Source organism: Macaca nemestrina, chromosome 1 (genome assembly GCF_043159975.1).
Source record: "Macaca nemestrina isolate mMacNem1 chromosome 1, mMacNem.hap1, whole genome shotgun sequence".
Taxonomy (NCBI): domain Eukaryota; kingdom Metazoa; phylum Chordata; class Mammalia; order Primates; family Cercopithecidae; genus Macaca; species Macaca nemestrina.
Genome location: NC_092125.1, coordinates 13,127,537 through 13,142,670, shown reverse-complemented (window position 1 = coordinate 13,142,670; position 15,134 = coordinate 13,127,537). Strand labels below are relative to the sequence as shown.

At 45.1% G+C, this 15,134-nt stretch overlaps 1 protein-coding gene across 1 annotated transcript in view; it reads right to left on the bottom strand.

Annotated features, from left to right (window-relative positions):
* LOC105474781 (nidogen 1) overlaps positions 1 to 15,134 on the bottom strand; it is a 94,703-nt gene that overhangs the window by 65,793 nt on the left and 13,776 nt on the right. Inside the window, exons 2-4 of the mRNA XM_024790614.2 lie at positions 8,040 to 8,339; positions 4,657 to 4,883; positions 1,125 to 1,507 (exon numbers count right to left, since the gene is read on the bottom strand). Of these exons, the coding sequence (XP_024646382.2) occupies positions 1,125 to 1,507; positions 4,657 to 4,883; positions 8,040 to 8,339 (910 nt within the window). The remainder of the gene's footprint in view (positions 1 to 1,124; positions 1,508 to 4,656; positions 4,884 to 8,039; positions 8,340 to 15,134) is intronic.

Genomic DNA, 15,134 nt, shown 5'->3' with positions numbered 1-15,134 from the left:
CCTCCAGATTGGCTGGGATTAAAGGCGTGTGCCACCATGCCTGGCTAATGTTTTGTATTTTTAGTAGAGGCAGGGTTTCACCATGTTGTCCAGGCTGGTCTCCAACTCCTGACCTCAGGTGATACACCCGCCTTGGCCTCCCAAAGTGCTGGGATTACAGGCATGAGCCACCGTGCCCGGCTGGAACATCTTTTAATAAGACAAATGAAAGCATCCAGGAGTTCTATTTTCCCTCAAAATGTAGCAAAAATCTGATATAACATAGTTGACCAGAAAATGTACTGTAAAACTTTTTTTTTTTTTGAGACAGAGTCTCACTCTGTTGCCAGGCTGGAGTGCAGTGGCACAATCTCGACTCACTGCAACCTCTGCCTCTTGGGTTCAAGTAATTCTCCTGCCTCAGTCTCCCGAGTAGCTGAGACTACAGGTGTGCGCCACCACGCCCAGCTAATTTTTGTATTTTTAGTAGAGATGGGGTTTCACCATGTTGGCCAGGATGGTCTCAATCTCTTGACCTTGTGATCTGCCTGTCTCGGCCTCCCAAAGTGCTGGGATTACAGGCGTGAGCCACCGCACCCAGCCCTATTTTTTTTTTTTAAGAGTATCTACTTTTTTTTTTTTTTTTTCGATCTTCACAAACCAACTCTGAAACTGACGGGACCTGGGAAGAAAAATAATCAACAATTCTAATTCCAAAACCAAGAGGAAATAAATGTCAAAGATAAGCTTCATAAACAGCCAAAAGAACTTCTAAAATGTTTTTTCAGGTGGATGAATACATTTCTGATCTGAGAAATCACAAGAAAATCTGACTTTCAAAATAATTCTAATGGACGTTTTCTCTTTAAAACGGACGGAATGGAATACTGGGAAACTTGAAAGAAGACACACTCAACAGTCTCCAAAACCATGGTCCTAATCCCAAAAGATCACTGAGCATCTCTGAAGCCACTGGGCATATAACACCAAGGCTCCACGGCTGTGAGAGTTCAGCCTGTACTTTCCCAAGCTCTTATCCTTACAAACCACCACGTAATGCTCACAACTGACATCTCCCCAGCAGTATGCCTGTCTGGAAGTCCACACATGCAAGACCTTACCGACTGCAACTTAAATGGTCTTACCAACTCCTGTTTCCTCAACTTCATCCACATCTATGACCTGAGGGTGCTGCTGGTGAAAAGTCTCCACTGCCAACTGGAAAGACCTGGTTCTCTCTGTGGGAGGTCCAAGGGGCCTTTCAGTAGCTGCCCGGCGCGGCGAGAGGACGCTGGGCACACTGTATGTGTCAGCACCTCCCCTTCTCAGAGCCTTGTAGGAGAAGGGTGTGGTGCCCACATCCTCCAGGCCCAGACGAGTCGTCACCAGGTCATAATCTTCATCCTCATCATCATACTCTGCCCCCTCTTCAGTTCCGAGGATCACGTCCGCAGACACCACGCCATTGGTGGTGGCTGGACTCCCGATCTCAAACACCCAGACACCCTGCTGCCCAGAGTTGCTACTCCTAGGAGGAAGGACAGGCTTCTTAGAAACAGGCCAGCAACCACAAACAGCCACCACTACCCAAGCAGAGGGAGGCCTGGGGATCTGTGTTGGTCTGCAAGCCATCACCTGCAGCTAGGACTGGAGAGTGGAAGGGCACTGGCCGTCACGTCTGGGCGTCACGTAGCTGAGACAGTCTAGGGCTGACTGGTGAGACTGTGTCCAAATGGGCACAATATTAGCACAAGCTCAGTCCCAGCCATTCCAGAGGTGTGCTCCAGGGACATTGTAAGGACTTAAAATTCAACTTACTCATCCTAATTGCTGGTTACATGCTCTATGTTATGAGCTAAGGTGGCTCACAGGACTGACAGTGGCTTTACGACTGAAGTCATTCATGCTCTCCACTGTCTCTTTCCATGGCATGGTATGATACAATTTTGGTCTCTGTCCTCACATTCTGAAACAAGGGCTCCTACAGCCTTTGGAATTTCTGGAGCGATAAGAGTGTACTTTGTAGGCTAATGAGTCGACTGATGGCTGGGAGCTCCTAGACAGTTTCAGGATGGGGGCTGGTGGCCAGAAAGACCAAGGCATGATTAAAGGGTTGGAATGTACAGCTCTCCCCACTGCCTCCAGGGAGGGGAGATGGGCTGGAGACTGAGTCAGTCACCAATGATCAGTGATTTAATCAACCATGCCTATGCAAACCACCATAAAAACCCTAAAATGATGAGGTTCAGAGAGCTTCTGGGTTGAATACATCAAGGTGCTGGAAGGGTGGTATACTCAGAGAGGGCATGGAAACCCTGACCCCTTCCCCATACCTCGTCCTATGCCTGTCTTCCATTTGGTCGTTCCCGAATTGTATCCTTTAGAATTAACTGGTAATAGTAAAGCATTTTTCTGTGTTACATGAGCCATTCTAGCAAATTATCAAATCTGAGGAGCATGTCATGAAAACCCTCCATTTATAGCTGGTTGGTCAGAAGTACAGGTGGAAACACAGGACTTGGGACTGGCATCTGAAGTGGGGGCAGTCCTGTGGGACTGAGCCCTTAACCTGTGGGGTCTGCACTATCACCAGTGCTAGAATTGAACTGAAGTGTAGGACACCCAGCTGGTGGGCAGAGAATTGGTTGGTGTGGGGGGGAAAAAACCCACCCATTTGGTGTCAGAAGTGTGAATGAAAACATTGCAGACATGGTTTTTTAGAAATCCCAACTCCAGGGCTGGGCACCGTGGCTCAGGCCTATAATCCCAGCACTTTGGGAGGCTGAGGCAGGTGGATCACGAGATCAGGAGATCAAGACCATCCTGGCCAACATGGTGAAACCCCATCTCTACTAAAAATACAAAAAATTAGCCGGGCATGGTAGCGGGCACTTGTAGTCCCAGCTACTCGGGAGGCTGAGGCAGGAGAATGGCGTGAACCCAGGAGGCAGAGCTTGCAGTGAGCTGAGATCACGCCACTGCACTCCAGCCTGGGGGACAGAGCGAGACTCCGTCTCAAAACAAAAAGAACAAAAACAACAACAAAAAAAATCCCATCTCCATTGGCTGTGGGATCTTGGACTAGTCTCAGTTTACCTTTGGTGCTTAAAGGAAGTGGTGAAAAGCAAATGAGATACAAAATCCAAAAGCATTTTATAATTATAAAATATAGCAGAATATCCCTGATCTCTACTTCTTCCTCCACCATTTTTACCATTCTTCTGTGTCTGTAATTGGAAGTGCTCCTATCAGAAATCACATTAAATGATTATATTATACAATGGACAGAGGGGACATACATTACTCAGTGGAAAATACTGAGCAAAACAATGAGGTGGGGTGGGGATGAGAAATCACCAAAGTCCTGCATAACTAGGACGTCTAATCAATTTATCTGCCTGGGATTCAAGTAAAGACAGTGGTGTGTGGGAGCTTATTTGTACTAACTTGTGAGAGCTGGCTGTTAAAATTTTAGGAATCTTGCAAGCCAGTTATTAAACACAGCCATTCTAAACGATTAAATTATATGAACTTCCAATTAAACAATTTATATTTTTTAAAAGGAAAAAATATTCAAAACTCGTCATATTCTAATTCTTATACTGCTATCCATGCTCTTGAAATTATATATATTAAGCCTATTGTATCTTTATGGTGAGAATATATATAATGGTGCATGTTTTCTGAACTCTTCATTGAGTGACATGATGTTAATAACTTGAAATTGACCAGAGTAGGAGTATTTACATCACAGAAATAGGCAAATGCTATAAATCAGGGCTCCCCCTGCCCTCATAAAACCAGTTGTTAAGCATTTAACAGCACACCACTAAGTGAAGGGCAGAGGAATTCAAGCTAGATTTGATGATATAAAGTTAAAAGGTGGTTTTAGGGGATTCACTCTTGGTTTTCAAAGAATAAAGGGAAAGGAAAGGTTTTAATTTTCAAAAACCAATTTGGGCTTTTCCCCCTTTTGTCAAATTCTGCAACATAACCTGAGAGCACTATTTCTTTTGTAAGAATTTTCCCTGTAGTCAATGTGAAGGAAAAGGTTTTCTCAGCCTTGAGGTCAAAGAAGGAGATAGGTTTGAATAACCCTTATTTCTAACTGTATTTACAGACAAAATGGTGAAAACTCTTATAAGGCTGGGCACGGTGTCTCATGCCTGTAATCCCAGCACTTTGGGAGGCTGAGGCGGGCAGATCACCTGAGGGCAGGAGTTTGAGACCAGCCTGGCCAACACGGTGAAACCCTGTCTCTACTAAAAATACAAAAATTAGCTGGGCATGGTGGCGTGCACCTGTAATCCCAGCTACTTGGGAAGCTGAGGCAAGAGAATCACTTGAACCTGGGAGGTGGAAGTTGCAGTGAGTCGAGATCGCGCCATTGCACTCCAGCTTGGGCAACAGAGTAAGGCTCTGTCTCAAAAAAAAAAAAAAAACTATTTTAAATGAGGATGATATCTAAAAAATAGGATATCTGTTCATTCTAAAAATATATTTCCTTAAGTTCATCAGAAAAAGAGTATTTCATAATATAAAAACTATATGCAAAACATATGTAAAACTTAAATCCATAGGAACATTTTTAGGTAATGATCTATAATACACATTACATTATCCACATTAAAAAATATTATTAAGAGGAGAATCCACTGAAGAACAAAGAAAGCATACTTGGCCAAATTTTCAATTGATTCTCTGTCATTAGCAAATATATTAAAAGCTCCGTTGCTCTTCCATAAGAATCCCACCGAACCTTGACTGAATGCAACCATGGCAGGAACTTGGTTGTTTTCCTTCTTTGAGAATGTCGTATGGAACTGCAGACCATCTTCAGGATAAAGGAAAATGGCATAGGAGCTGGAATCAGAGGAGGCTAGAACAGCCTGGAACGTGTTTCTCTGTGAAGATGAGTTAAAATTCAGTTACTCGGAAAAATATCTATAGATCTTAAAATGTGTTATTCGCCAGACTATCTATAAAGTGTACAGTGCTGTAAAGAGATGGCAATATTTTCACCTTATTCTAAAAGAAGAACTTTTGTAGCAAGAACCAAAAATTCCGGGATAGTTCCACTGAAATATCCCTAAGACTAGGTCAACATGACATTTTCTGATTAATTCATAAATATCTTCTGTGTAACTGTGGCCCTAAGGTTAACGAAAAATTATACAGATGGTACCTCCAGATGGTGGCCTAAAATCTCATGCAATTTAGGAAATTTTTACCCACAGAATTTGTTTCCATGGCTGTTAACATATTCAACCACATTCATCATTTAACAAACATTTATTGAACCCAAGCATCATACAGTAGGAAAAAAAAGAAAAACATGAGATTTGGGAGAAAACAGACTTGGATCCAAATCTTTGCTCTACTCATTATTATGTGACCTTGGGCATGATACTTGAGTTCCCTAAGCCTCAATGTTTGCATCTGTAAAATGGAGATAAAACCACCTCCTTCACAGAAATGAGGAAGACTACATGAGGTCACATATGAAAGAGCAGGCACATGCCGGTAGCTCATGCCTGAAATCTCAGCACTTTGGGAGGCCAAGGCGGGCGGATCATGAGGTCAGGAGTTCAAGACCAGCCTGGCCAACATGGTGAAACCCCATCTCTACTAAAGATACAAAAAATTAACCGGGCGTGGTGGCGCATGCCTGTAATCCCAGCTACTTGGCAGGCTGAGGCAGAAGAATCGCTTGAACCCGGGAGGTGGAGGTTATGGTGAGCTGAGATCATGCCATTGTACTCCAGCCTGGGCGACAAGAGTGAAACTTCATCTCAAAAAAAGAATAAGAAAGAAAGAAAGATCAGACACAGAGAAAGTATTCTTTAAATATTAGTACCTTTCCGACATGCCAGGCATCGTCCTGAGCTCTGTGGATGTGAAGAAAAAAATATGTGGTCCCTGCACTCAAGAATCTACGGTCTAGATGGGAAGGCTGACATTTGAACAAAACATTGTAAAACCTGAGGTTGCAGTCTGTAATCGAAACATTTGCAAAGCGCTGCAGGAGCTGTAAGAGGAAGCGTCCCATGCCAGGAGGGGTGGGAGTGCGTCCCATGCCAGGAGGCTGTGGTTGGTCAAGGCCTCACGGGAGGGCCCAGTCTGAATGAACAAGCAGGAGGAAGCTGCCACTTGTAGGGGGGTCACAGAGGGGATGTCCCAAGCAGAGAGGACAGCCTGTGCAAGATACTGTGGATTTAAAAAAAAGAGCGAGGGCAAGGTCAGGGAATTACATGTAATCTGGTACAGCGGCCACAAAGGGTATGTGGAGGTGGAACAGATTAGGCCCAAGAGGCAGGCAAGGGCTCCATACCAAGGGGCTGGGCGTTTATCCCCAAGTGAAAGGGAGGCAGTTGAGACATTTAACATTTAAGCTGTTTTGAAATTTGGCACTCAGACAGATAACAGTTGGCAAGCAAAATGTGTCATGCAGGCCCATAACAGACTTTCCCAAAGTGTGCTCTGTGGGATGTAATGCAACCTTTATGGAGCAGGGGAAGGGAAGAGGTATGGTCACAGGTTTGGAGACTGCTCAGTTAAACAATATTCGGCAAGGCTGGAATGGTGGCTCACGCCCTTAGTCCCAGCTACTTGGGAGGCTGAGGCGGGAGAATCGCTTGAACCCGGGAGATGGAGATTGCCGTGAGCCAAGATGGCACCACTGCACTCCAGCCTGGGTGACAGAGCAAGACTCTGTCTCAAAAAAAAAAAAAAAAAACAGCATCAGGCAGGTTGCAAGTTTCCTGACTGCAGGACTTTTCAGGGTGAATCACCAAGAGGGAGATACAGTTTTAGCATTTCCCAAACTAGAAGGCCTTTTCCTCAAGGACTATCTTATAGGACTGGTGTTTTGCGGTAGACACTTTAAGAACCACCAGCCCGAAATACCTCCCATTTATATGAAGTGCTCTGGGACCCATTAGGTTTCTCTCTTCCTCATTATCCTATAAAAGTGAAGTTATGATAGAGAGAAATTATTTTTCCAAGGGAAAATTGAGGCCGCCCTAAAAAGTCACTTCAGGTCTAGCAATGAGTTCCTGACCTACTAAAAGGCCCTACTTCCTTCAAGGGCAAGCCGGTGCTCTACAGCCTGGTCCTTCAAGCCCTCCCTGATGACTGTGCCCACGGAGGTGCCAACCCTGGGTTATGATAATACTTGGGTTTTGAACCACTCACCTGGTCCAAATGATCCTTATCTCCCCAACTAGAGTCTGGGCTTTACCTTTCTATCTTTGCATACCTCAGGAGTACTTTGCTATTTTCACCTTTTGTTTCATATTAATAATTTCTCTAATCAGAAACTATCCTTCTAGCCAGGCTCCGTGGCTCACACCTGTAATCCCAGAACTTTGGGAGGCCAAGGTGGGTGGATCATTTGAGGTCAGCAGTTTGAGACCAGCCTGGCCAATGTGGTGAAACCCCGTCTCTACTAAAAATACAAAAATTAGCCAGTGTGGTGGCGCATGCCTATAATCCCAGCTACTAGGGAGGCTGAGGCACAAGAATTGCTTGAACCTGGGAGATGGAAGCTGCAATGAGCTGAGATCGTGTCACTGCACTCCAACCTGGGTGACAGAGAGAGACTTCATCTCAAAAAAAAAAAGAAAAAGAAAGAAGAAAGAGAGAGAGAGGGAAGGAAGGAAAGAAGGAGAAAGAAAAAGGAAAGTAAAAGAAAGGAAAGGAAAGGGGAGGGGAGGGGAGGGGAAAGGGGAAAGGAAAGAAACTATCCTTCCACTGTCTGCCACCTGAGGTAAGAGCAGCCAGGGGATGCCATTTATCAATGCCATTTTTGCCACGTAGCTGTCTTACCAGGAGCTGGCTTTCTTTATGTCTACTTGTCATTGAAACATAGTTATACAACCTTGCAGATAAGCTTTTGGAGGTTTAGGACCTGCAGGAACCAGCCTACTAGATTTCGCTTTGGATTTCCTGTCTTTATCAGTGGTGTATAATGTATGTCCAAGCAGCACAAACCGTGAAACCAAAGTGTATGGAGCCAGTGTGTCTGCTCACCTGCAATTTGGACCTGGAGGAGTGCTTACCTTGCCTTCCTGCTCCGGCTCCCTGCTGGGCCCTTGGTAGGGGGCCACGGATTCCCAAGTGACAACCACCGCGCTACTAGGTTGGAAAGAGATCTCTGGGAACCCTCTGTGGACACACTCTGCTGCCCGCTGAGTGATGGAGGGGGATAAGTCTTCTCGATAATAAACCTTCCCCAGGCCATCCGTCGTGTCCAAGTCTGCCAGGAAAGGGCCGATTGCACCAAATGTTGGTGGGAAGAGCCCAGGATGGGATTCTTTGGCCGGGGGTTCACTCGTAGCAATGATGCCATTTGTGGTGACCTGTAGAAAACCAAGTGTGGTTAAAAGGAATATGCAGAAACGGGTCCTTTCTCAGTAAGACTGAGTGCCCACTCCCAGAATACTGTCACCAGTACCCATGCTATGTAAAATACAACAGAATCTGAGAGAGATATGAGCCTGAACTGCAGATCCCAGCATTCTTTTCTAGGCAAAACAGGCTGTGTGAAAAGAGAACAAGAGTCATTATTCAAATCCCAGTGAATTTACTCGAAAAAGGGAGTAATCACTCCCTACCAGGACTGCTAATTGGTGTGCGTACAAAAATGGTTGGGAGCCTGGGCATCAAAGTGAGATCCCATCTCTACACAAAAATACCAAAAATTAGCCAGGCTTGGTAGCACGGGCCTGCAGTCCCAGCTAACTGGGAGGCTGAGCTGGGAGGATTGCTTAAGCCCTGGGCAATCAAGGCTGCAGTGAGCCATGATCATGCCACTGCACGCCAGCCTGGGTGACAGAGTGAACCCTTGTCTCAAAAAAAAAAAAAAAAAAGAAAGAAAAAAATGGTTAAGGTCCAGCCCCCACCTTTTAAGAAACCCACAATCCAGAAGGATAAGAGAAAGGACTGACACAAAGAGATGACGACACAATATAGTGTCAAGAAGCAAATCTGTATGGGGCATTATGGTATCACTAATTATTTTGAATACTTTAATGTGTCAGGATAATAGCTAATATTTACTGAATACTCACCATGTTCCAGGCATTTTACTAATATCTAATGCTCAGAAGAACTTAAGACTAGGTACTACTGGCCGGGCGTGGTGGCTTACGCCTGTAATCCCAGCACTTTGGGAGGCCGAGGTGGGCAGATCACGAGGTCGGGAGTTTAAGACCAGCCTGGCCAACATGGTGAAACACCATCTCTACTAAAAATTCAAAAATTAGCCGGGTGTGTGGTGGCAGGCACCTGTAATCCCAGCTACTCGGTAGGCTGAGGCAGGAGAATCACTTGAACCCAGAAGGCAGAGGTTGCAATGAGCCGAGACCGTGCCACTGCATTCCAGCTTGGGCAACAGAGCAAGACTCCGTCTCAGGAAAAAAAAAAAAAAAAAAAAAAAAAAAAAAAACAAAGACTAAGAACTACTAATATCCATATTTTTCTGATGGGGAAAATTAGGCAAATTCATCAATGTGTCCAAAGTTACCAAGTAACAAGTGGCAACACTGGGATTTGAACCCACGGAGTCTGACTGCAAAATTGGTCCTTTTCCAAAACTGGTCCTTTTAATTACTTCATGAACTGCCTCCTTGAAATCAGTTATAACTGCCTATTAAAAGATATCAGTGGCCGGGTGTGGTGGCTCATACCTGTAATCTCAGCACTTTGGGAGGCCGAGGCGGGTGGATTACCTGAGGTCAGGAGTTTGAGACCAGCCTGACCAACATGGTGAAACCCCATGTCTAATAAAAATACAAAATTAGCTAGGCATGGTGGCACATGCCTGTAATCCCAGGTACTCGGGAGACTGAGGTAGGAGAATCACTTGAGCCTGGGAGGTGGGGGTTGCAGTGAGCCAAGATAGCGCCATTGCACTCCAGCCTGGGCAACGAGAGAAATTCCGTTTCAAAAAAAAAAAAAAAAAACGATATCAGTGTTCATACTCAGCTAAAACCCATTCTCCTTGGGAAAATGGGAAAAGGGCCCCTGAGATATTATGGCAAACCGCCCCTTGGTGTGGGGGCACTCAGGCTCACCAACGAGGTCTAACACCCCTCACTTTCTTGTTAGTACACAATCCACTGATGACATGGAGGACCAAGCCAGTGATAATTTTCCTTAGATAATCTGTGAACTGAAAGAAAAAACCCCTAGCTGGGCGCTGTGGCTCACGCCTGTAATCCCAACACTTTGGGAAGTGGAGATGGGTGGATCACCTGAGGGCAAGAGTTCGAGACCAGCCTGGCCAACATGGCAAAACCCTGTCTCTATTAAAAATACAAAAAAAAAATTGGCCAGGCATGGTGGCGAGCGCCTGCAGTCCCAGTTACTTGGGAGACTGAGGCAGGAGAATCGCTTGAGCCCAGGAGGCGGAGGCTGCAGTGAGCCGAGATCGCACTGATGCATTCCAGCCTGGGCAACAGAGCAAGACTGTCTCAAAAAAAAAAAAAGGAAAGAAAGAAGGAAAAAAAGAAGGAAGGAAGGAAGGAAGGAAGGAGGGAAGGAGGGAAAGGAAGGAAGGAAAGAAGGAAGGAAGGAAAGAAGGAAGGAAGGAAAGAAGGAAGGAAGGAAGGAAGGGAGGGAGGGAGGGAGGGAGGGAAAAGAGAAAGAAAAAGATTCCCTAATCAAAAGGGAGAGATTTTGCAAACTGTACTTTATTTTACACTTTAAGAGCTACAGATTGGAAAAACACGAGTCCAGAATAGCAACCCTCAGTTGTTAGAAGGCCAGTGGATTTTCCAGGCCACTTGTTTCCCTCCCCCTCCCCCTCCCCCTCCCCCTTCCTTTCCTCCTCCTCCTCCCAGAGTCTTATCCCTCAGTCTCTTCACACCTCATTACTAGAGGAGAGGGCAGGGGCAGAAAAAGAGAGAGGAACTAAAGAGCAAACTCTCAATATGCCAAAAACTTGTTATTAATAAAAAGGTTCAATGTACAGAACCGATTGGCTCCCAGGTGAGGATTGGAACCAGAGCTCTGAGAGTGAAATGCAGACTTAACAAAACCTTCTCTTTTAACCACATGTTATGGGTTATTAACTCTTTGGGTGACATATTTTCCATCATCACCAGGCACCAGCAAAGCTTTTCTAGAAGATACTGGCAGGCTGCGGAGAAGGGAGTCAGACAAGGGGCTTCTCCCAGCTGGTTCCTCTGTCTCCCTTCCAGGGACCCAAACATCTCCTAGCACAAGCATCCCAGGGAGCTGCCGTGTGGGAGCGTGGGAAACGGCTCACTCTCTTGAGCCGCCAGAAGTTGGCAGTGAGCAGCTGCTGGTGGGAAGTGATCACAGGGAGGCCACATCCAGACAATTTAGTTTTACAAAGCTGTTTTCCAGTGAAATTTAAATCAGTCCAGGCCGGGCGTAGTGGCTCATGCCTGTAATCCAAGCACTTTGGGAGGCCGAGGTGGGCAGATCGCGAGGTCAGGAGATGGAGACTGTCCTGGCTAACACAGTGAAACCCCATCTCTACTAAAAATATAAAAAATTAGCCGGGCGAGGTGGCGGGCGCTTGTAGTCCCGGCTACTCGGGAGGCTGAGGCAGGAAAATGGCGTGAACCCGGGAGGTGGAGCTTGCAGTGAGCCGAGATCACGCCACTGCACTCCAGCCTGGGTGACAGAGCGAAGCTCCGTCTCAAAAAAAAAAAAAAGAAAGAAAGAAATTTAAATCAGTCCAATAATTTTGAAAACACTCTCAGTGTCTTCTAGGCATGGGAATATTTCTGTTTTCACAAGGAGTGTTTTAAGAGTCAGGTTTTTAGACAAATGTCTTGCAGCACTGCAAATGCTTTGGACAACGGTCATGTAACTCTCATTAGTATTTGCATTGGAAAATTATTTTTCAGCTGGTTTTACTGAACATTCAGCTCAATCGTCTGTGATAATGAAGAAAGATGACTTCAAAGATAAATATAACATGCAGAATGTCCAGAAGTTTCACTGAATTCTTAGCTTTAACCTTCTACCCTGTAAACTTCTTTTTCCTGGAAGTAACAGTTAATAGCAAAGTTGATGAACAATATTCCCGTCTACTTGGGTGCAAGTCTCATTTTGCAAAGTCTGTCAAATGCGTGATGCTCCTATCAGCCTTGTTCCTTTTCTCCATCTTTTGAAAGTAACATTGGGCAACTCAACAGCAGAAGGGCAGGGAGCAAAAAGGGAAGGGACACAGGCACTCAGGCGGAAGGAGGCACAGACTCGAGCACAATCCCCAAGGGGACTGGGCTGGGGAGTCCTCAGGCCCGTGCGGCCACTGATGCCCAGGCCATCACCAACATTCGCTTAGTTGGTGAAGCCAGGGAACCTGGAAGTGGGTCCTGGTTCCTTCCGCTTTCTCACCACTCACGCTGCATGTCCTATCTCCAACTACAGCAGGTCCTCAAATAACTTCATTGCATTCAACCTTGTTTTGTTATAACATTGATGAGAAAAAAAAAAAAAAAATCTATTCCCGGCTGGAGCCACCATCTGTGTGTCCGTGTTCTCCCCATGTCTGCGTAGGTTTTCTCTGGGTACTCTGGCTTCCTTCCCCATCCCAAAGCTATGCCAAAGCTGGGTGAACTGGCGCGTCTAAACTGTCCGATGGTGAATGAGTGTGGGTGTGTGGGAGCCCTCTTGCGATAGGACAGCATCCTGTCCAGGGTGGCTCCTGCCTGGCACACTGAGCTGCTGGGATGGGCTCCGGCCACCCTCCACTCTGAACTGGAATAAGCAGCTGGAAAATGAATGAATGAATACAAATTATCACAGAATGAAAATGCATCAAGTACAAATAATCACCCAAATGCACACCAATAAATTATGCTGTACAAAAGCACTCAGCAAGCTGTCGGATTTGTGATTGTTTGTTTTTGAACTTCATGGATCAGAAGTGCTGACAATGTTGCTTTGCAAACATTTCTTCCTTGTCTGATCCCACTACCACCATGACCTCCATTATTCACTGATTCATCAAAAATTGGGTAAATAATATCTTGGTTGTTTTTATTCATCTTAAATGTATGTATAGCTCACATTTATTTATTTCAATGTTTAATACTAGAAGTGTTTTGGGCTTTATGGGAATTTTGGTGATGTGTTCCTGACCAGAAATAAGCCATAGGAACTTAAATGTTGTTTCTGTCAATTACCCTACAGTCAAATCGGTTTAGTTATGCATTTTTAGCTTAAAGCCACAGTATCCAAGAACCTATCCACAATGGTAAGTGAGAAGTTACTGTATATGGCACTTTCTCCATCTCAGCTACCACCAGCACGCCCCCGCCCAACCCCACCACCTCCTTAGTCACATGACTGGCCCTTCTTATCCTTATTCCTCAGCTGAAATAGTGCCTTCTCAGAGCTTCCTGGCATCCCCTCCAGTGGAAGCTCCTTCCACTCACTCCTTTCTCCCTTCCCTCACACCCCCAGCCCCTGATATGTCTTCTTCCTGCCTATTGGTAGGTTCCGGCTGTTCTCCCCACTATGTGGTCATTTCTTCAGGGTCAGGCACTCTATTTGTCTTGGTCACCACGGTAGTTCCAGAGCTTACACATGGTCTGATATATACGAGTCTCCCCACTTCTTGACTTCCTCCAACATAGGGGACAGGTAGGTTCAAAGCAGGATAAGACCTGTGTACCCAGGTTATTTTAGAAATAAGGCCTGAGGGTGAGCTCAGTTGTAGGTGATAAGAAGGGTCAGAGAACTATGCATTACTGCCGTTCTTGCCACTGGAGTAAAATGCCAATTACTAAAATAAAAAGTGCACAACTTGAATTCAGTCATGTCTCCAGATCTAAACGCCAGTTTACAGGAAATATAGGAGACAGAAGAACATGCTAATGGACACAATGGGATGCAATCAGCAAAATCCAGAATATAAAGCACTAAAATGGAGAAATACCTAGTTTCTTGAAAAATAAATTTTAAAGAAAAAAAAAAGAGCTGGGGATTGGGGGAGGACCTGTAGATTTTAAAAGTTCTAAGAGATAGCTAGGCAAGGTGACTTGCTCCTATAATCCCAGTATTTTGGGAGGTGAAGGCGGGCAGATCACCTGTGGTCAGGAGTTGGAGAGCAGCCTGGCCAACATGGTGAAACCCCGTCTCTACTAAAAATACAAAAATTAGCTGGGCATGGTAGCAGGTGCCTGTAATCCCAGCTACTTAGGAAGCTGAGGCAGGAGAATCACTTGAACCTGGGAGGCGGAGGTTGCAGTGAGCCAAGACCATGTCATTGCACTCCAGTCTGGGCTACAAGAGCAAAACCTCATCTCAAAACAAAAGTCCTAAGAGACACATCTACCAAATGCAATATGTAGGCTTTGTCTGGGCCCTGATTTAAACCAATCAACTGAAAAGCAAAATAAAACATTTCATGAAACCATTTGCACAATATTAGACAATATTTGCACCATTAGACAATATTAAGGAATTATTATCATTTCTTAAAGTATGATCATGATTTTACTATTTTGTTTTTTTAAAGAATCTTCTTTTTTTGAGACAATCTCACTCTGTCACCCAGGCTGGAGTGCAGTGGTGCAGTCTCGGCTCACTGCAACCTCCACCTCCTAGGTTCAAGCGATTCTTCTGCCTCAGCCTCCCAAGTAGCTGGGATTACAGGTGTGTGTCACCACACCTGGCTAATTTGTCTATTTTTAGTGGAGACAGTGTTTCACCATGTTGGCCAGGCTAGTCTGGAACTCCTGAGCTCAAGCGATCCACCCACCTTGGCCTCCCAAAGTGCTGGGATTATAGGTATGAGCCACTGGGCTTGGCCTAAAGAGTCTTTTCTTTTGAGGTACATTCTGAAACATTTACAAAAAGATAAAGTATTTGGAATTTGCTTAAAAATAATTCAGTTTGGGATGGGGAGGGAACATTAGGAATAAGTGAGGACATCAATGAAAGAAGATTAGTCTCAAATTGCTACTTGTTGGAGCTGGTAATGAATACAGGGGAGTTCATTATATTTTTTTAGTATATTTGAAATTTTTCATAATAAAAGTTTATTTTTAAAAACCATATAACAGGCCTGGTGCGGTGGCTAACCACACCTGTAATTCTAGCTACTGGGAAGGCTGAGGCATGAGAATCACTTGAATCCAGGGGGTGGAGGTTGCAATGAGTCAAGATCA